Genomic DNA, 22430 nt, shown 5'->3' on the forward strand with positions numbered 1-22430 from the left:
CCCCCACAACATTTAGTCTCACTATTATATACTCCCTTCAGGCATTAAATGCGAGAGGCACCGCATTATTGTTCATTGGATTTTATTTCTTTTGTTTTTCTTTAACCATCAAGAACAGATCCTTGCCCTTGCCGCGTTATTCAATGAGTTTTTCTCTTAAAAAATTAAATCATCAAGCATGCATCCTCAGCATGACTTTCATGGAAATTATACCTTATTTTCAAACTAAATCTCTTTGATTCATATTTTAAATAAGCCATTTATATTGCATTTATAAAAAATCATTTCCTGCAATCATTAGTCAAATTCAAATTATAAAATGAAATAAAAAAGGAGTAAGCTATTGAAATACCCTTTTAATTATAATATATGTTCTCTCAATATAAAGTAATTTTTTTAATAAAAAATCAATCAATTTTAACTTTTAGTTTGACCATATTCTGTAACACACTCTTAGGTACTTTGATTTTTTTTTTTTTACATGCATTGTATATGATAGCTTCCTTGTTAATCGACTTAAATGGACTTTCAAGGATGTGTAAAAAGAAACAGATAGATATTTCTAACGAGAAAATTAAACGATTTACAGATGAATATATTAATTATAGACTTGAATAATCTAAAAGTTAATATCGACTGATTTTCTTATATTCAAAGATTAAGATATAATGGGTAAAATATACAGAATATAAGATTACACTGATATGTTTTTCTAAGAGAAAATATTTATCAACTAAGCAGGATCGTGGATTTTTGTTATTCGTAAAGTAGTATATTATGCGTATTTTGGTCCACACACGTGTCAAGGGAATAATAATTCATTACCACCAAAATCAAAGCCCCCCCTATTGACTCCTTTTTGTGAGTTGAATTTTCAAAGTCAAATTCATGCAGCACTACCAAACGTCTATGTGCCCATATGTCCAGAAATTGGACCGCAATTCCTTCTTTCTTCGCGCCCTTTTCAGGGTTGGACCCATTCCGGAAACTGCTTTCAAAGGAGTTCCGATCAGGACTCGGTCTATGACTCTGTGAAGGGTCCAAGTAAAACAATGAAAGGCAGCAACACCGTGTATTTTGGTGCCCTCGTGGAACCCCATGAAGCCTAGTTCTTTTAACTTTATGTCCTTTCCTAGCATCACATCAGAAATTGAAAGTTTTTCTGGGAATGGAGGATCAATCAATCCAATTTGTCAACAGGAAAACTGGGCCAAGTCATTCACGCATAGATACAATATTAGTAAAGTAATGAGGATCAAGAAAAGGAAAGAAGCAAATGGGTGCTTGTGTCTAAACAATTTAAACTGTAGAAAGGAGAAGGAACATTCCCCGTAACGTAAATCATGTAATCATTGTCCTTGCTGTCAGTGCTCACAAAATCCTACACTACAGCTCGATGTTAGATAAATACTCCTAACTCATCTAAAATTGAAAAATGAAAAAAAAGGGGGGGGGGGGGGGGAGAAGAAAGGGAATTCCTAATTCTTTACAATAGCCCAAATGTTGTACCCAATTAAATTGTCCAAAAAAATGATAGTTCTTTTTTCTTTCTTTCTGGGTTTGAAAATTGAAATTTCAATCTGAAATAATTGATATTGTACCACTTGAGATGCTGCCATGGCTACCATTACAGAGTGACAGAGCTCGCTCCAAATTAGCAACAATGTCAGTCATAGTTGGCCTATCTTTCCCTTCCAAATTCACACAATGCATTGCTGTGTATCCTACCAGCTCCACTGCTTCTGCTTCATTAAGCTCCGGCGGACCTACCCTGGGATCCAAGATCTTGCCCAATTCATTAACCATAATCTTAGGCACTGCAAAATCAACTATACTTGTTGGTGTGCCTCCGTTATCATCACCCTTGAATATGGCTCTCTTTCCTGTCAAGAGTTCTAACAATACCACACCAAGGCCATAGACGTCACTCTTCGCAGTTAATACATTTAGACCATAGTACTCAGGATCAATGTACCCAACTGTCCCTGCTGCCTTTGTTGGTCTGCAATTGTAATTCTCTTCTGATCCAGGACCCATCAATGATAATCCAAAATCAGAAACTCTTGCTGTCCAATTCGCATCCAGCAATATGTTAGATGACTTGATGTCTCTGTGAATTATTGATGGGACTGCATAGTTGTGAAGATATTCAATTCCTCTAGCAGCATCGAGTGCAATCTTGATCCTCATTTTCCATGAATTTATCACACTACTAATCTTTTCAATGTTGTTCTTGTCATGTAAATGGTCATAAAGAGCTCCATTCTTCATGTAATCATAAACTAGAAGTCTCTCATCTCCATCCTCACAATACCCGACAAGCCTTACTAGATGTTTGTGGTGAAGCCTCGATAAGAATGCCAATTCTGAATCAAAGGCACTCTCTTTCTCTTGAAACTTCTTCATCTTCTGCCCTGTTTCCCCTCTCTTAATCGCCACTTCACGGCCATCTCTCAATTTACCTCTATAAACAACACCAAAGCTCCCTGCACCAATCTTGTTCTCTAGTGAGAAATTGTTGGTGACAGCAGCAAGTTCAGCAAGACTAAACTCCTCAGCTCTATCAGCATGCTTTGATGACGTCCCACTCCTCTGTCGTCTCATCGCCCTCGAGCTCTGGCGCCTTATCGTTGATGATCTCGAAATTAGACCGCTATTGTTTGAAGTCATGCCACCATTGGACCCATCTCTAGTAATTGTGGGCTGAACTGAATTATGCACTTTCTTCTTACCAAAACAAACCCCGGTCCACAAACAGTAAATAATCGTGCAAATCCCTGCAAAGCCCCCGACTGATCCAACAATAGCAAACACCAATAACCCAGTTGTCAATTCCTTTGACGGAGACGACTTAGGCACTATCGATGGGGGCGGTGCTAATGGCAATGGCGGCGGAGCCAATGGTGTTGGCATCGAAGCATTGAACCCACAAGGCTTGCAAATATTCCCTGAACCAGAACACAATGTCTCAGATTGTGGATACAAACCACATTCACTACAAGAAGATTGCACACATGGCCCTGGTAAAACCTCACCCAAAAGCTGAGTCCCTGAACCATTAGGCCACCCTGGTCCCCAACACATAACTGAAAAATCCCACGAAACCAATCCACAAGTAAAATTAGACCCGGAAACAATAGACTCAAAGAAAACACCTTGAATCTCATTCACATTATATTCACCATCACCTCCCCAACAAACAACTGATCCATTATTCTTTCGAATCGCGCAACTATGGCTATCCCCAAGAGCCAGCTGTGAATATTCCAATACATTATTTGAAGGAACATTCAATTGACCTAAACTCTCATCCCCTCTGCACACCAAAAGCCCACTAGAATTCACACCACAAGCATGCAAACCACCCACCTCAAGACTCAACATTTCCATGTCTCCGAAACCAAGCTCAATCTGTCTTGCAATTGTATCATTACCCCAACACTTGATTCTATTACTTTCCATTAAAATCCCACAAGAGAAGCCAAACCCACTTGAAATTGACTTATATTTATCACCATCACTTGGTGATTGATTACTTATATTACCATCTCCTCTCCAACACCTAACAGTTCCTGTTTTATTGACACTTAATGTATCATTAACAACCGCACACACTTGATCATCACCAACAGAAAGATTTTGTAAAAAGACAGTGTTGTTAATATAGACTCTTTGAGAATCAAAAGTCGAATTCCTTGTGTCCCAGCATAAAAAAGCGTAGCCCCCGGAACGTAGGCCGCAGAAGAAGGTGGAACCGCCGGAGATGGAGGAGAAGGAGACGTTAGGTTCGACAGTGATGATTCCTTCCATAGGGGTTCGTCTGTAGCAGGTGATGCTTTGGGTTGGCTGGGAACTCACGAGGCCACAGACGGTGGAGGTGGCGGAGATGATGGCGAGGGTGGAGCCGGAACCCAAGGCATGTGTTAAAGATGGAGATGATAAAATAAAGGAGAGGAGTGTGAGGGTGGTAACGAAGAGGGTGACGGAGGAGAAGGGTAGTTTCGTCATGTAAAGGAGCGGAGATTTTTGGTGACGGAGGAGGAGGCGGGTTTTTGGTGATGGGTTTGCTTCATTGGTCTAGTAGGTCCAGAGAGAAAAGAGAATCCTGAAGCGAGAGAGGGAAGAGAAATTTTGAGCTACTGTATGTTTATCAGATTCTTTTTTGAATTTAAGGAGAAGGATAGGTTTAGAGAGGGAGGGAGGGGGTTTTAGTTCTGTCTTCCGTGCAGGTTACACAAGTCTTTCCGGTCTCTCTCCTCTTCTCTTTTCTTAAGATGTGTTTGGAAGCTTAGTTTTTTAAGGGAAAATGAGAATTTTTGGAAGGAAATTTTCAAGATTTGATTTAAAATGTACCACGTGGGTTTCGTTGCTGTAACTTAATTTTTAGGAAGGAAATTGAAGACAAGTTTGGGAAAAAAACATGTATGGTAAGTATATGGGATGGGTTTTGCTATGGAAATTCACCAAATTAGGACTCAAGAGCCTTTCCTTTTCTATTTTCAAAACGAAAGAGTTAGAAAAAATTGCCCTCAAACTGTAAATTCTAAATGAAAACAAGTAGTTAAAATGGTTTATATTTATTATCAATTTCGTTTGTTTTTTTTTTAAAATAAATATCTCAATATTATTTAAAGTGACCAAGTTTTGGTTTGATTAGTTAGTAGACTTGTTATTTCCTTATAAATCGAGACCCAACTTCAAATCCCACTTCAACATCAAATTGCAACTTCCCAACATTTTCTAATATCAAATCAAATTGCAAGATAATTATGAAGCAGCATTTTAGTTTTTTTATGCAAATTAGGTCAAAATCCCGTAGTTTCCCAGCAATTGAAACCACATCTCTGGTCTGTTTTTCGGCCATTAAATGAATAGATTTACCAGGCACTTTCTTCTCAAGGAAACACAAAAGCACCTCTATGACCCCATCATTATTGCCGCAAGAACCAACATACGAGCGAAACAAACACGCCCCCCATAGTTTTTGGTGGCATACTCGGTGTAGGTGAACTGCAATTAGCCATCCTTGACGACCCAAAAAATTGTTACAACTTGCACGCGGCTAGAGAGTGAAGCACATGCACCATGCCCAGTTGAATTTTATTTAAAAAAAAAAAAAACAGAAGAAGAGAAAAGAATCACGGAGGCAATGTAGAGGCAAGTTTTTTTTTTTTAGTTTTTTTAGTTTAACTTCGGTATTCGGTCCAGCTTGCTCGCACCTCGACTAATCCATGGACCCTAAAGTTAATGACCATGTAAGTCTCCAGTGGCTATCATATGAGCAACCACATGACTCGAACATGAAACTATAAAGAAAATAAACCTCTTGATTTTAAATTCTTACCACCTACTATATAGTTATATGTAGAGGCAAGTTTTTAATTGAACAGGTAGCGATTCTTGACTACAATAATAATATATGTATCCTTTCAACTTGTATTTTATATGGAAATACAACTTGTATTTAAAAGGTTGACTGTCAGACAGAAATATCGGTAATTTTATACTCAAGATTTAACGTAATCTAACTGGGTCGAACAGCATGAATTTTACGGCTGACTGCTTCATTTGAAGCGTGAGAGATAGAGGAGGAGAGAAAATGAAAACAGAGGAAGAAAGATGGGTGTGGGTTTTTGTCCTGTGGTCAATTTTTAGCTTGCTTTTAGGTTTCTTTTTTCTTTTTATTGAAGGATCGAACACGTCTGATAGAGACTCGTGAGAAAAAGAGATGGGAGCCTCGTTTTGAGAAAGCATCCATCTTTTGCCCAATTCATAATTTAAATGTTGTCTCGACAGTATCCATATATCTTCTACCAAATTCTTGACATGTTCAACGCAGTTTATGGACTAGTCCGCTGATGACAACTTCATCTCGACACGTTTGATTCTACTTTTAAAAAAGGGGATGTCTGTTTCATGCAACTAAACAAACAGATTACCACTGCAACGTAAAAATGAAGATTCAAGCGATGACTTGGGCAAATTTGAACGACCGAATATTACTCAACTTTTTTTTTCTTTTTTTGAGTTAGTCATGTTATGTGAATCTTTCCCGTATATGCATGTATTAGAGTGTGGTATGAGAAATCATAACACCATTGTATTGTAGGTCTTTTTTTGTTTTTATGGTTGTAAAATGTTTTTGTAAATATTTTATTTTTTAAATTTAAATTAATTTTTTATATGTTTTTAGATCGTTTTAATGTGCTAAAATAAAAAATAAATTTAAAAAATAAAAAAATACTTTGAAAAATAATCGTCATCATAATCTCAAGCATTCCACCGATTTAGTTTAAATAAGATAGTTCAACTATATGTGAACTATATTGATAGGATGTAAATGATTTGAAAAAATATATCCAAACAAAAATTATATCGACTTTAATATATGATTTGTCCACCATTACATATGAATTAATTTGAATATATAGGGTATGGAGAGGTAAGTGCTCCTGAATGACTGGAGTTGCTTCTTGATAACCTTGTATTGCCTTGTGTTTTTTTTTCCTAAATACCTTCCTTGTTCAGACAACGAATTGAAATGCTTGTAGCAATAGATAAACAAAACAACCTTAAAAACAATCATAAATCATTTCTCTCTAATTAGCAATATTGTTGTCTCTTAATATTTGCTGATATAAAAAGGAAATGATTCAGTTCAGTTAATTACGTTTCCTTGTGGCACTTGATCAAGCATTACTGTCCATCCCTTTCATGAGCTGCCCTTCTCCATTTCAGAATATCTATCAATAAAGGATTTGTTTTCCTCTTTCTACTTCGATACTTCTCCTGAAAAAGTTACACACATATTCCAACGTAAACTAATACATATTTTTTAAAAGTATTTTTTATTTAAAAATATATTAAAATAAAATATTTTTTATTTTTTAAAATTTATTTTTAATATTAAAGTATTAAAACTATTCACGTTACTGTCACAAAAACACGGATCCACAGTACAAATAAATAAACTGAAAGTCCAATTGCAAAATCTTTTCCCTTGTAATAGTGTACACAGACACGATTCTCATGTTATATTTTTACTCCATCAAAAGCTTGCCGGGTAGAAGAAGAAACCCGAAATTTCCTATTGAATATTTTATGATTTCTTGGATAGAAGGAACTGTGGATTCAAATCATATTCCGATGTATCAGGAAAATCTGTAGGATAGCACCGTAATCATTTCATAGATTCTGGATTCAAGTTCTAAAATAACTATGCGGTGATTGAATGTAGGCAAGCTATTTTCCCAGTTCCCAATAAATAGAAATCGCACAAGTATAACTTCAACTCATTTGTCACGAACCAGCTCACTCTCTGCATAATGATCTTATAAAAATACAACAAGTACTTGATGGATTATTATACAAAAAACAAATCTGATGCAATTGGATGCACAGTTGCTAGTTAGCCTGGCCCGTGCTCCCTACTTCCATAGAAAATACGGAAATTGGACTTTGATGATAATATGGAGCTACAGTGCTGGCTCCGATTAAGGGAATCTGAAGAACAGCTCATATTAATAAAAACATGTCAACAACTTGATGCTGGTTCTGGGAACTAGGAAGATGAGGAGAGGCAGTGACCCCAGGGCCTACTTTATGTAATATACACAAGAATGGATTAGGTAAAGACACGCAGTCAAACCGGTCTGCAAAAGAGTACATATAAAGAAATTCATCATGGCCAAGTAGTTAATGAGTGTAATCATATCTGCTACAAGAGAGAACAGCATGACTAGTATACTAATGTAACATTGCAAGCAATGAACGACTTTTTCAAGGTAAAGCATCCTTTACAATCAAATCTTAATTATTTCCAGGATGTAATAATTGGTCTTTACAATTTTGTAATTCTGTCTTTCTTACAATTAGCACCAATTATCGAGTTTGCCTTCTGTAGTGGATGGCATTTAGCCGTTCACATGCAAGATACTCCATTATATATCTGTATCATCATTTCTCGAGAATGACTTGTTTTCTCTTTTTTTTGTAGCTGAAAAATGACTTTCTTCTTTTCTATTAATTCCCGCCTGTTAGGCCCGGGAAGTTTGTCCTTTCATAATTTTGTCAACCTGATGCACAGAGATTTCTATTAGGAATTTTTTGCTTCTTTTTTATTTTTATTTATTTATTTTAGGTTTGATATTTGTTCTTCCTCCCCACGGCACCCTTGTATTTAATAACAGCAGCCAACCCATGTTTGAGGTCATAAAACAAGAAATACCCTTTTAACCTCCTTATCTGGTATACTTAATCTGATTCTAAAACATGACAGATTCAAGCAAGGAAGCTAGCATCGCTGCCTAAACTCCAGGTCCTCTCAATTCACCAATTTAAGCAATTATATACACAATTTTTAAGCAAGTATACTATGGCCTTGAAAGGAAACACATTATCTGTTACAGAACAGAGAATATTCAATCAAAAAATATATACGTGTGGGAAAGAAAAGGTGGAAAGATCCAAGATGGTCACCCTTGAGATTGAGAAGTGGCTGCTTTCTGTCACCGTATACATGTACATGTAGGAGTTCTAGGTTGTCTTTGCTACTCCGTATATAAACTTTAGGAACATGCAAGCCTGTGAAAGGGGTCAAGTTCCTAACATCATGTCGGAGTGCTACTCCATATATAAACTTTAGGAACATGCAAACCCTAATCATCGACTTGGCAAAGCTACCGCCGCCCATGTGCCAATGCAGGGTATTACTTCTATGCTGTGTTATTACACTGCCGGACAATTTCTAGTGGCACACAATATCTCACTCAATCAAACCTGGCGAAGGGGAAATGGCACAAGTTCGTACTGGAAGGCCATTAAAGAACTGTAGTAATAGTCTAGGACTGCTGGAGTACTACGGCGCAGAGTTTAGGCAAGAAATTCTTCTACCAAACTGGCCCCGAAAAAAACCCCACAGCTTGGAGGCAACTACATAAACCAGGCCACAAGGTGCCAAAAAAGGAGCTGGAGGGGATAACCATGTTTCTTGACAATCTGAGACTCTGAAAGGGTTGGTCCACAGCAAGTAGGATAAGGTTAGGAAAATGGGAGCATCTTGACGAAAGCTAAAAAAAAAGGGCTACAATATAGCATTATCAACATAATTAGTTTGGTCAGTGCAGTTAATGTGTGGACATCAAACAGGACCGGTCTTTGACTCTTTTGACTTTTTTATTCAAGATATGTTCAGCAATTTAATTTCTTCAAAGCTCATCTTAACTATCCTCGTAGTATTAACAGCAATAATCCACGTGAAATGGAACATTCAAGCGGTAAATACTCCTCAAGAAACCAGCTGCACTGCCACAGAGACTAATGAGGAACTACAAACCTTCATTAATGAGGTGCAGATTTACAAAAGTCTGAAAGATACATAAACAAACCATGCAGACTGCAAGGTGCGAACATATAAAAAAAGTTACAGCAAGAATCAGAGTGTAATGTTGTACCTATTTGACAACTAAAAGCAGCAGATAAATCCCATTCCTGAAGCTGTGTTACTTCAGCTTCCATCAATGCATTGATGCTATACAAAAAGCCATCGCTCCTACAATGAGATTCTGCCTTTGAATGAAATTACTGTGGATAGTACAAAGGAGGGCTGCTTTCATTGCAGATGATCTTTTATCCAGCTACGTCCAACCAGAAGCAGGGATTCCCTGCTTTTGAAACCATTCAGGCATGTGGAATCTTTCATAGAGTACAGGTCTCACATCTTTCTGCTGAGAGAGTTGCTTGAGGAGTGGAAGAAGTACATCCAGAAGCTGAACAGCCCATAAAAATGGATAGAGAGGGGGGAAGTAAATGAACAAACAAGATTGGGAGATAACTACGAATTTTAAGTAATTTTAGACCTTTCTACCTGTGTATCATGCGGTTGTCCTGCAGAAAATGGAACGCATGGAATTCCATTTAGTGGTTGCAACAAGAAACTGAATGGATTGTTGTCAACAATAACAATCCGGCATGGATCCTTTGATATGCAGGAGAGATCTTTCACATGCTCCCGATACTCCCTGTATAGTGTTCATATACAGCATGAGTGGTTTGACAAACTAAAAAAGTATATCTTATGCGTAAGAATACAAGAGAAGTTAATTCCTTCATTTAGAACTAAATCAACTATACAGAGCATCTGCATTTGATTAACTGAATCACCCACAGCATCATATTGTTTCATTATCAGGAATTCACGTGTTAATCATCAAAACTTTCACACTCACTCAAAACTAGAAAGATGGGTTCAAACCGCGAAAAGTGTGGCATAAAGCACTTGTGAAGAACTGGAACATATTATTGAAACCAAGCAAATCCATTACAATTAATAAAGAAATAAGATCATTATATGATGCTTAAAGAATGATAAAGTAGCTAGACATCACAATTCAAGAAAAAAAAGATGGTAAATATGAAGTCACTAACTAGAATACCGAGGCACCATTACACTGGAAATTAGTGGAAGCATACATCATCTGGTTTGAGTAATAAAAAAAGGAAGTGAATTCAAGATCCAACCAGCCAATAGCCCCAGAATTAGTCAGGATTGGCAGGATGTGTCCTCGGAAGCAAAGCATGAAATTAATTTCCACAAAATAATTAAAACCTTATTTATTTTGAATGCAGATAAAATTTCTAACATGGTATTTATAACAATTATAGCTTATTTGACGTATATTAGATTTATCTTGTACGAACTTAAAAGAAATTTTCTAGAATTTACTTTACCATTAACCACTGACAGATATTACAGATGATTATGTAAATTTTCTACTTAACATGAAACCATAGTAACTTGAGTTGACATGCAAAAGGTAAATTTTGCACGATCATAACAAGATGTATAGAGAAACTCTAATATACACAACTGGCAGCAAAAAAAATATTCCTAAAGACTAAAAGTTTTAACCGTTTCCAATAAAATCACTACAGAAATAAGTAATAGTCATAACTCATATCCAATTCAAAAACAGATGTGTGCATGCTTCATTGTAGAATACTGTTAACTGGTGTATGCTTGTATATTCAGCAAACTAGAAGGACAAGAACACGGGTTCAACTTGTCCTTGTGAGAGGCCTTTTCATCTAAAGAAGTAAATATCCTAAATTTTGAACAACTGGTATGCTGTCAGCAATTACAAATTCAACGAAGAAAGGAATTAAGGTGGGAAAAACCAGAAAAATATGAGCACAGCAACTTGTGCTTACGTGCTAGATGTTGAAGGCCGATAAAGACGTAGACTAAATCGATTTTCTGCATCTATTCTGTCAACAAGTGGTCTGGCATAACCTGCAAACATTCAGAAGTTTTATATCTAACTTGCTAAGAGATTATCAATAAAGAGGGAAGAGATAATAGCCAAAACAGAGAGTGTAAAAGCCAAATGAACAGTGAAGCAATGATCAAACCTTCAAGTCCAGCGGTAAATAGCACAAGCTCTGCAAATTCACTAAGTTGTTTTAGGAATTCATCTAACCCTGGACGCTCAAAGACCGTGACATAATTGATCTTAGGTTTCCCTTCGCATTCCTTCAAATCCCAACATACTCAAGTCAAAATAGTATATCTTATATAGATATTGCATGATAATTTTACTTAAAATGATTTTCAAATAAGAACCTTGTCTGAAGATACGCAATCCAGCTCAAACCACTTCAACCCAGCTTCTGTTGCTTGATTGCGCAGAGCAGCTGGCAAACTAGATGTCTCATAAGCACATACTAAAGTTTCATCCAAGTCAAGAACCACCTGCAGTAAATATCTGGGTATTTTAAAATTCTAACACGGTTTCATAAAAGTTTTGGGAAAGTAACACATGTTAGAAAAGTATTAGGAAAATAGCATAGTTTGAACACAACCGTTGTTGAGAAGAGAGAAGAACAGTTGAACACAATTGTCATTGAGAATAACGGTTGTTCTAAACACCACGTCCCTCTCAGTTCATTAATCACAATTGTTATTGAGAATAACATCATTTTAGCTTTTAGCAAACAATGCTATTTTTCAAAAAAAATCCTAAATATTTTGGAGTCAGTGTCATGTTGAATAATTATTTTTAAAGAAGCAGCAAAAGAGAAGAAAGAGAAAAACCCTGCTAACACCTTTCCCACAATGACTTCACAGATTAGAAAGTTAAATACCTAAGACCAGCAACACACATCAATGCATTGCCCTCGGAATTCTAAACCCTCTCGGCACACTAGCACATGAAAAATCAATAGTAAGATTTCACAGCAGTGCTGTATTTATTCCATAGACTTTAATTACCTAACTCACATTCCAAGTGACAAATTTAAACAGATATCAGAGCCTATAAACCCAGAAAAGGGTAGTGCTGTTAGAACTTCGAATATTGAAGATTTAAAGGGAGGTGTAAAAAGAAGAAAAACAGAAATAAATATAACAAATGTAACCCACGTATGATATACAAATACAAGAAGGTAAATGTAAACACTTATGAACACGAAACCATATCATACACAGCGGGAAAACTGAGCAAGATGCTAATAATCATGTCGTCAAATGGAACATAAGACGCGAAAATAACCTGAAGCATCTATATACGCAAACTTTACTATATCACATAAAAATTAAACAAAGTTTCTAGATTTAGCTCATAAACATAATTTCTCAAATAGTTAAATCTAAACCAACATGCAACACTGTTCTAAATAGTAGTAACAGGTCATAAAGCTAAAACTAGAATTTCCCTATCTATTACTGTCACCTAATTCGAGTAACTAACCAACACCTTAATTTAGCCTCAAACTCTCCATGTCTATCTAAATCATAAAATAGAACCTAGCTAACCAAAAAAACTAACAAACTCGTCAAAAAATAACTCCTTTTTTTTTGCATAAATCAGAACACAGACGGAGCCGCTGTTAAAAGCAACTATCGCAAACATAACAGCGGTAAAAAGATAATAATAAAATAACAGTAGAATCATGAACCCATGGAATTCAATATCATGATACCTTGAGTTTCTGGATAGGTTCGTTAGCGGAAACGGCGTCGGTGCCAGCGGAGATCTCGACGGTGGCGGGAGGAGGATCGGTGGTATCAGGCAACTCGACGAGAGGCAAAGGTTTGAAAGGGTGAGAAGAAGAGAGAGTTTGGGGTCCGACGGCTCTAAGGATCTGTAGAAAGATATGGAAGAAGAAAGCTAGCCAGTCCCATAGTGTCCTCCATAATTGTATTGAACGCGGTGAGTAAACCACCTCCGGCTGAGTCAACTCAGCCATTGATGACCAGTAGCTTGTTCGATTTTACAAGTAATTTAAAATCTGTTTTTCTTGGTGGAGGTAATAGTCTAAGCTGTTAAGAGAGCCAATCAAATTTTTTTTCCTCGCTGTGTGTGTTTGTTTTATTCTATTATTCTATAATTCCGTGCTTTTATTATGGTGATGGTGATGAGGAGAGATGATGTGGGTGTGGTGGTCGGAGGTGAGTTGAGTGATTATTCTTAGATTTGATCAAAGTCAAGAGAAGGACGTGAATCAAATCTCACGCGCTTTTTGTTATGGGTGGGAAAGCTGGGTTTATTGATGCTTGCCTGGCCAGACCCTTAACCCTGATCAGGAACAATTATGTTGTTTTATAAAAAAAATTTTAAAAAAAAGAAGGTTAAATTATAATTTGATTAGTACGATGAAGTCACGAGTTTACTTGTTGAATCGATAAAATTAAATTAAATTATTTTTAAATTAATTTGTAATTTTTAGGTTTTTTTTAAAAAAAACAAGTTTTTCTTATATATTTGTTCTTTTTAAAATTTGATATTTTTATTATTTTATACTTTACCTATTTATTTTTTTATCTTGATTTTTTTTGCAATATTATTTTAGTTTTTCCTTTTCCTTTTCTTTATATTTTTTTGGAAAAAACATTATTTTTTATTTTTTACAAAATTTATCACTCCACACTTGACTTATTGACACCCTTTTTTTTGGCTATTATATTCAATGAGCACATTTAAAATGCTTTAAACAAGAGCCAATCCATGGAAATGCTTTATACCATACACTTTGAACTCTTTACTGTATGTGATTGAATTCCTCTTTTAATTCGTCATTCTCCCTGGTCCTGGCTCTGTTCATGAAATGTCTGTCCCTTTAATATATTCTAGATTGCATATTAAATCTATAACGCATGCCTCGCACTAAGACTATAATTGCGAAACAAGAACAATAACTTTCAAAAAGATGCTGATTTTACGTGGGACTCTGTCCATTATGGAAAACATAGCATTCTTCTAGTGTATGGTATTATATGGCTAAATTAAACAACATAAATCGTATCGTGCTAACCATTAATCAAGAGGCTCCAGATTAAATGATTAGATATTTGAAGTATATAAGAGCAATTAAAAGGCAAAAATGAAATAAAATATAAAATTATTACTTCTCCTCGGTCTAAGACATATTTGGAAGGCCCAAGAAAAAAGGAATATTAAAAAGAAAAGCAACACCCAACAAAATATATTTAAATAATATTTGTTTTATTTTTTTAAATTTATTTTTAATATTACTATATCAAAATAATATAAAAAAACTAAAATTAAATTTGTTTAAAAACGTTTTTGAAACAATAAAAATAAAGAGGCTGGTTCCACGAAAAACACAAGCAAAGCAAGCATCAGACGTCTACGTGGAATGGATACGTGTATGATGGGAAACGTAAACGTGGAAGGTGATGGGTTTGCACGCGTGGGCAGAGAGCGTGTAATGTATAATAGAGGAGAGAGAACAGAGAAAGTGAAAGAGAAGGGGGAGGGAGGTTTCCTTTTATTGATTGCTGGACAGGAACAGAACCAGCCAGTGCCAAAGAGAAAAGGACAATCTTGGGCTCCTTTTCTTTTCTTTAACACCTTTGTCCTTCACTTCTGTGCTAATTATTACTTACCACTACTGCTACTTGTAAAGTGATCATGTCCTTAAATTAGGCCCAGGTTATCTCGTGAACTTCACCCCTGCCCAAAACCAACTACAACCCCTCCCTGCTTTTTTTATTTTATTTTTCTTTCTAAAATAATTTTTTAAAAAAATTATTATTTTTAAATTAATATATTTTTGATATTTTTAAAACATTTTAATATGTTTTTATTAAAAATAATTTTTAAAAATAAAAAAAATATTATTTTAATATATTTTTAAATAAAAAATATTTTAAAAAATAATTATATCTACAATTTTATTTTATTTTATTTTTTCCTGATCGGCTGCGGTAGCTCAATGCTGACGGTGGCAAGTTATCCTGTGTGTTCCGATGGATGGTCGCTCATGTACCCTTGGGAAACAATTCAAAACAATATTATATGCAAAATTTATAGATTTAGTTACAAACTAGTTTTTTCTTTTTCTTTTTTCCGCGGGCGACGAGTTTTCTTTAACTTTTTAGACATTTGTATGCTGAAAAGTCATGCAGCATGCACAGATATAATGTTAATATGACCAACATTATCTTTAAATAGAAACTGCAAATTAAGCATAAAAACATGGACCAAATAGGGATGTGCTTCACTATGAGCCGGAAAAAAAATTAAAAGCCTATTCAGAAAATTCTTTAATATTATCATTAAATTTGATCAAATGAGTCAACTTTAAAAATCCATAACTTAATGAATTGCATTGGCTTCGTGACTTGTCTGGTTGAAGTTGTGATTCGGGTCATGAACTTCATCGAGTTTAATAATCTTATTTTTAAAAAAAATACTTTCTATTTAATTATATGATAAAAAATAACTTTAACAAAATTTAGTATCGATTTCATATCAGGATATTTGTTTGAGACCGCGGTAACTCATGAAAAGCAAATGAAAACACGTAAACTCTAGTCAATCCAAGTTAACCCTGTCAAGCATGTAATATGGTTATTGACTCAGTCAAATTTATTGTTTATAAACACAAAAACCCAACCGAGTCGAAGTCCCACCCCGTCACATGAATCCCCTATTCATACCAAGCAATCTTTGTCGTAAACACATAAACTCCAGTTCTTTTAGAGGATATATAATTTCTGTAAAAGAATATTTGATCAATTATGAAATGATTTATTTTTAATATGCAAAATTTGGTCGTTTATTTGATTTTAGGATTTTTTTTGTGAAAAAAAAAGATAATTTTATTGGGGCCATTATTTCTTCTCTTTTTTATTTTTTTTCCTTTCATATTTGCTTCTCCGTTAGTTCTTGATTTTTTTTTTCTATTAAAAAGGTTTGCCATGCTTTATGCTGTAAAAATTGATTATCCAATAAAAATTTATAGTTTAATTAAGAATTCAGTTGATGGATATCTACATTGACTGAGAGTATTACAATAAGGAGAAAAAAGAAAAAAGGAAGAAGAAGAAAAGCAAAAGAAAATCTATATAGCTACGTTTATCAATTTTCTACAAGTTTTTCCAGGAAAGTTCTCTATCTACGGCTTCAACTCCAAATAGCCGCCTTATCAGATTTGGACTGGCAAGCGATCGCTCTCTCTCTCTCTCTCTCTCTCTCTCGCGAGTGAATATAGAAATTTAGCGATCAGGTCTAGGTTTTTCCTTGTTTTCTCTAGGAAGACACGTTAATCACATGCCATTTCTATATAGATAACCGATTGGGGAGGAAACAAAAAAAACTTGGATTCTTGTTTATAATTCATGCTGTTTGTGACTAGTTGTGAGTCCACAAGCAGCCTATCTTCATGTATTCAGCGCAGCCCACTTGTTAATTCAGTGAAAATTGCTTTTACAGGAATATTTTTTAGTTTTTTTTTTACTTTTTAATATTAACGTGTTAAAGAACCATATCAATTTAATAGTTTAAACTGTTAAGTAAGATTTATTTTATCTTGTGCTTAATTTTTTTTATTAAATATATAAAAATAATGAGATTCAAACTCATAACCGTTTGGTTATTAAGGCTCTGATACTATGTCAAAGAATAATTTTAACCTGATAACTTAAATAATTAGATGAGATTCTATGATATGATTTATATTATGTTATAACAAATAGCATCTAAAATTACATAAATTTGATGTTTTTATTGAACCACGTAAACAAAAATAAACACTGCTGCAGGGTATAAAAACGCATTTGCATTGAAAAGACGTAGATTTATGTGGCATATCGAAAGCACTGCACGCTCATTGACGGCTCTGGAGGAACATTCCCAATCAAATGATACTTACAAGCCCCAACAAGTGAAGGAAGAAAAGAGAATGATGCAAGAAAACTTCCTGTACAAAATAAATACGTGTTCAGCAAACAAGTGTGGGGTATATAATATATATGCAGCATAGCATGTCTGATGTGGTTGCATACACTGAAAACCAAAACTGATACTGGAAGGATGCATTCCAGAAACAAGAGACATAAACATAGTCAAGAGTGTTAATTCATCCAGAACTTCAGTAAGAATGTGAAAGCCATGGGTGCTCTAGTGCCTCCTTTGCAGTTAGTCGCCTCAGGGGATTGAGCTCAAGCAAGTTTCTCATGAAATCAATGAATCTAACATCAGAAATCTGTAGATGATGCTCCAGTGAGGACTCCTCAGGAATAAGGTATTCTATTTGATTTGTCTCCTGGACATGGAAAGCGAGGTATGAGTCAGAATTATGATTGGCAATATATTTCATCATCCTCGAAGACAATTGAACTCAACTAGCGTATTTAATCACGTCGTTTTTTTTTAATTATTATTAACATAGATGTTCGGGCCAGCTTGCGCGCACTTCAACTAATCCCACAGGCCCTGAAGTTAACGATTATGTAAGCTTCCAGTGACCCTGAGGTTTGTGATACTCGAACCAGTGACCTCTAGGAAACAAACCTAAAACCTGACCAGTTGAACTACACTTCTCGGGGTTAATCACGTCGTTTTTACATCTTGCTCTCATGGGGGTAATGTGCTGCCTGACCTTACTTTTATGCATCTTATATTCAAAAAAACATATTCTGAATGCATCAAGGTAAAAAGTTCAACAGTCTGCTAGTCCACATCTATCTTTTGAACTGAAAGAAATATGACAAACCTCATTTGAATAATACAGATCGTATTCTTCTGTAAAGTACTTGTGTGTTTCCTGTCCCATCACCAACATCTCTGAATGAATAGGACCCAGCATACCAATCATGCGTGCGAGGATCATTACAACGGCATCATTTGGAAAGAGCACCTGACAACCCAGAGAAAACAATATAGGTTACTAGAAAAAATAATCACTGAATGCTCAAGTCAACCCAGGGCGGGTATAACTAGCAGCAATATCCACTTAAATTTTATTGAATGAAGCAAAGCAAAGCCTGACATACTTCCCCAGAGCACAGCTCAGCCAAGATGCAGCCAAGAGACCATAAGTCAATCTTCTGGTCATAGGGGAGACCTAGAATGACTTCAGGGGCTCTATAGGAACGAGATTGAACATATAGGCACAAGTTGTCTGACTTAAAGCAACTGCTTCCAAGATCAATAACCTTTATCTCACATCTCCTATAACTCTTTATAAGAATGTTTTCAGGCTTTAAATCACAGTGAATAATTCCCAGGTGATGCAAGTATTCCAGTGCCTCCAAACATTGACGGGTTATGACCTGCAAGACAAACAACCAACAGCCCATCGTTATACACGTCTCTAAACCAACAGCCGTGGGCATGATAAAAGAATGAGGTCACACCAAAGAATCAGAAGGAATGCTAATATGAAGAATTAAGGCTTAACCTAACTAACCTGCAATCTGCTCAGAGTGAAATAAGCTTTTCCATCTGATTCTTGACTAAATTTCTGAAATTCATACAAGTTTGCCTTAAGGAGTTCACAAACGATGAAGAGATGCTCCTGTGAAGGTTCATTAATTAGAAAATGTTAGTAGGTGTTCAAGAATTTGACCAGTAAGAGGATGGCATAAAATTCTTTTAACAGGCACAGAATAGCATCTATATAAGGAGAGTGATTAATGAAACCATGCCAATTTTTCGGAGAAAAAATTAACTACCCATATTTTCTAGACATACTTGGTGATAGAAGTAGTCATAAAGGCGCAAAATGTGGCGTTCATCCGCCGGATCATGCTTGTTGACTATCTTCAAAAGTTTAATTTCATCCAGACTCTGATCGAAAAAATCTTTGTCATTTTTAATAATCTTCAGGCAAACATCTATTCCTGTGTGAAGATCATGCGCCTGAATGACCTTACTGAAAGCAGCTGAACCTAGGTATTCCGTGACATAATATCTGCCTGCAATGACAGTATTTAGCACAATGGGCAGGTCCTTGTTTTCCTCAAATCCAGTCCTGTAGATGGCATACCAAACAAAAATGAGTGCAGTGTTCTCACAATTTAACCTGCATTGCACAAGCATCAAATCTCTGTAAAAACACAGGATTAATTCCATGACTACAAGATCTACAGTAATAGGAGGGAAAATTCTCTACGGAGGCAAGTCTGTACCTTCTGATTAAGAATGGGTGGATAAGTTGCTACCATCGAGAAACAGGTCAGTATTATCTTAAGTTATATCGATTCCTGGTGATTTAAAACCAGCTGACAAGGCAGACACAAAAGGTTGAGCTAATTTGCCTATTTCATGGGAACACCAGCCCAATTTTAAGACTCTCTCACTTGACATGCATGCCAAAATTTGAAGCACAATGCAAGACAAAGTTTAATTAATCTACTGTCTTCAAGAACCTGTTTTTCCTGTGTATAACTCGCAGATTGAATACTTCATATTCATCCTCCTGGTTATAGTACATCAAAAGTTCGGCAGCATTAACATCTTCTCCACCTATAGCAGCCTCAAGCTCATGGGCTTCTCCATTTACTTCTCCACCATCTCCGACTTCAAAGTCATCAATTACATTTTCTATGATGTCAGAGGTACTCTTAAACCCTTCAATCCAGTCACTGTTGAGACCTTTTTTACAATAGTAATTAGCATTCTTGTTTCCCATATGCACATGGGCTATATCATAATCAGCAAGGCCTTCCCCACCTTTTAACTGAAAGTCACCTAAATCAGTTTCTTTAGAGCTCAAGTAGATACAGTCAACAGGATTCTTGCTGCAAGTCCCTCCTGTTTTTTCACAGCATTTACAATTGGAGGCTGAACTACCATCCCCCTCAATGTCTCCTTCAAGCTGGTTTCTTCTATCAAAATGATAATAACTCATTGAGTGAGCCTTGTTTTTATTATTCACAGACGTGACATTGAAAAGACACTGCTTATCCAAGTAACCAGCTGTTCCTTCAGTTTCACCTTCAGATTTATCATACAAACCCAAGTAGTTTTCAAACTGCTTCTCTGTCTCTGATGTCATGACAAACTTATCCTCACTCGGACAGCTAAAGTAGTCTGGCCCTTTGAAGCAGGGAGTCATGAAGTGGCCTTCCTCTTTCTCATCATACCAACAAAAGTCATTTTGCAAATCAAAATCACGGTAATCACGTGCTGTGCCAAACTGAGACAGCCTATCAGACGAAGTTTTTGAATTAGCCTGAGATGCAGAATGAAGTCCATATGGATTTGAGAACTCTGCAGAAACAAAAAGGGGTCAAAATGCTCAATTGCCCTGCCAACTAAAATTGATATAGAACAGCAACCCAAACTACAAACACAAAGCACGAAAGAATAACCATGGCAGGATACCAGAAACGAAACAATATTGTTATAAAGAGTTTTGCAGATAGCTTTCATTCAGCATGCAGGCTTCGATAAAATGCTCACACCAACAGATTGCTACTTTATGCGGTATATTCTCAAACTTGATTCCCAGAGATTATTTGGCGTCAGGACCAGTGCTTTGACTGATATACTGATTTCCATATTCTGAAAATGAAGTGATGATGGACTATTAATGGGGTGAAACAGAGAATGAATTTGTAGAAATGATGAAGATGAGAGGTGAGTTAATCAGAACAATGGATTCGATATTTTTTCTGAAAACGAGTGCCTTCCTGGACAAATAATTTTTCCGAATTTGACAAGGAAAAAGAAATTACGGAGGGTGAAATAATAAGAAAAAAGTGGTTTTGTAATGGCTAATATAAGGTCAAGTCCCTTACTTCAAGTCATCATCAAATAGAAATTTTCAATAACGAACCATTTACTAGTAGGAATCTTGCAGGCTATTTTGGAGCTTCAATTGCAATGATACTCTAAGAAAAGAATAAAAAAACATATCAATTCGAAAAACTTCCACATTGCAGTAAACCATATGCCATCCATCAATCTACCAAAAAAAAGATTTTAATCAAACAACATCGAGTGTCCCCTCTGGAACAACTGATGAAATCGGACCGATTCAGAAAGGATCAGGGAGACCATTTAGCAAAGACGACACGCACAAAACAATAAATTCTTGATCCTAAATCTTTCACGATGTACGACAAGATAAAACAAAGAGTATCTGCTTAATCATTAGCAATATGATTGATCAACAAACTCAAGCAGAGCTTTTAAAAATCATATTACAAACATAACATAAACACGACTCAAGATTCTTATCTCTTGCGCATTTCGTCATCTTCTATAATCCCTTGATCAATCAAGATATTTATAATTAAAGAAAAAACAACCAATCAAGAATTATACTGTAATCACAATCAACCAAAAAAACCTGATATAATATCAACGACTACCTGAAGAGTACACACCGCTGGCAGTAGTAGAGGACCCCAAGCTAACAAACTCATCGGCCGACGGAGACCCAGAACTCGGTTGCAACCTCTCGCCACCGCCGCCAAATCCTTCGACCTCCAGTTGCCGCCCATTCGCCGGAATCCTCACGGGTGGCAAGACAAACAAGAACTTCTCAAAGTCAAAGGAACCCAATTCAGTGTTTCTCTCATTGATGTCCTCTTTAAGAGCCAACTCTGCGTCCTTTAACCCATTTTTGCGTAGAAAATCCAACACTGCTTCCACGTCCGGGGCTGCTAGTCCTGTTTCTGTTTCTGTTTCTGGTCCCGCCATTAAAGAAAGTCAAAATATTTGAAGCACAGAAGAAACTCGAGAGCAACGAAAGAGTGGTGCTTGCATGTGAATTAAGTAAATTTGGAGGGTCAAAAGTGGAAAAAAACATAACATTTTTTAAGGTTTGCATGCCTCCGAGGCTCTGACTGTTTTGCTGTAAGACTGAAGCCAGAGGGAGGTTGTCATGTCTTTGTATTACCAACTCTGGGAAGAGGGTATTGTGGGGTCACGTGACACGTGGATAAATCAGGAGCATACAAGACTTTAAGTGGATGGTTCTGATGGTTTTTTGGTCTCGGTAGTTTTTGGTAGACTGTCATTTTGCTCGTTTAAGGGGACCATTTCCTACTTTTTATCTTCGAGAAAGTGTGTGTTGATCTTCTTTTTTTCACTTTTTGGTAGAGTGGGGCAGTAAATATCTTTTCCACTGCTGGGTGTGATTTGGACATTGATAGAATTTCTTGGTTCAATGAG

General features: G+C 36.0%; 3 protein-coding genes across 7 annotated transcripts; all 3 read right to left on the reverse strand.

Annotated features, from left to right (window-relative positions):
- Positions 1-1305: 1305 nt before the first annotated feature.
- Positions 1306-4263, reverse strand: LOC133696100 (putative serine/threonine-protein kinase-like protein CCR3). Its single transcript, XM_062118143.1, has one exon. It carries the CDS (start codon positions 4006-4008, stop codon positions 1576-1578), a length of 2433 nt encoding a protein of 810 aa, XP_061974127.1. The 5' UTR covers positions 4009-4263; the 3' UTR covers positions 1306-1575.
- Positions 4264-9316: 5053 nt separating this feature from the next.
- Positions 9317-13477, reverse strand: LOC133697631 (uncharacterized). The gene is made up of 6 exons (XM_062120321.1): positions 12979-13477; positions 11621-11749; positions 11410-11530; positions 11209-11290; positions 9866-10019; positions 9317-9767 (listed from the first exon to the last, which is right to left on the reverse strand). Exons 1-6 carry the CDS (start codon positions 13243-13245, stop codon positions 9636-9638), a joined length of 885 nt encoding a protein of 294 aa, XP_061976305.1. The 5' UTR covers positions 13246-13477; the 3' UTR covers positions 9317-9635.
- A 3590-nt stretch (positions 13478-17067) lies between these two features.
- LOC133696009 (serine/threonine-protein kinase ppk15-like) lies at positions 17068-22125 on the reverse strand. 5 transcript variants are annotated; one of them, XR_009842589.1, is made up of 8 exons: positions 21623-22125; positions 19676-20519; positions 18999-19278; positions 18715-18822; positions 18299-18577; positions 18019-18162; positions 17309-17568; positions 17068-17223 (listed from the first exon to the last, which is right to left on the reverse strand). XR_009842589.1 is itself a non-coding variant. In XM_062118010.1 (8 exons), the coding sequence occupies exons 3-8, from the start codon at positions 20362-20364 to the stop codon at positions 17395-17397; spliced, it is 1674 nt and encodes a 557-aa protein (XP_061973994.1). In that variant the 5' UTR covers positions 20365-20519; positions 20634-20813; positions 21626-21764; the 3' UTR covers positions 17068-17394. The 5 variants fall into 5 exon arrangements, 4 of the variants coding, with proteins under 4 accessions (XP_061973994.1, XP_061973991.1, XP_061973993.1 ...); XM_062118010.1 differs by adding an exon at positions 20634-20813 and having other exon boundaries at positions 17068-17568; positions 21626-21764; XM_062118007.1 differs by having other exon boundaries at positions 17068-17568.
- Positions 22126-22430: the final 305 nt, after the last annotated feature.

The sequence above is a fragment of the Populus nigra genome, chromosome 6, assembly GCF_951802175.1.
Source record: "Populus nigra chromosome 6, ddPopNigr1.1, whole genome shotgun sequence".
Classification (NCBI taxonomy): domain Eukaryota; kingdom Viridiplantae; phylum Streptophyta; class Magnoliopsida; order Malpighiales; family Salicaceae; genus Populus; species Populus nigra.

Coding starts and splice junctions, on each gene's coding strand:
- LOC133696100 (XM_062118143.1), bottom strand. CDS start 4,008: ATGACGAAACTACCCTTCTCCTCCGTCACCCTCTTCGTTACCACCCTC.
- LOC133697631 (XM_062120321.1), bottom strand. CDS start 13,245: ATGGCTGAGTTGACTCAGCCGGAGGTGGTTTACTCACCGCGTTCAATA. Junction 11,750..12,978: donor AACCTATCCAGAAACTCAAG/GTATCATGATAT, acceptor TATTTACTGCAG/GTGGTTCTTGACTTGGATGA. Junction 10,020..11,208: donor CGGCCTTCAACATCTAGCAC/GTAAGCACAAGT, acceptor AACACTATACAG/GGAGTATCGGGAGCATGTGA.
- LOC133696009 (XM_062118007.1), bottom strand. CDS start 21,956: ATGGCGGGACCAGAAACAGAAACAGAAACAGGACTAGCAGCCCCGGAC. Junction 20,520..21,622: donor CGGTGTGTACTCTTCAGGTA/GTCGTTGATATT, acceptor TTGTTTCTGCAG/AGTTCTCAAATCCATATGGA. Junction 18,578..18,714: donor TCACTCTGAGCAGATTGCAG/GTTAGTTAGGTT, acceptor TTTGTCTTGCAG/GTCATAACCCGTCAATGTTT.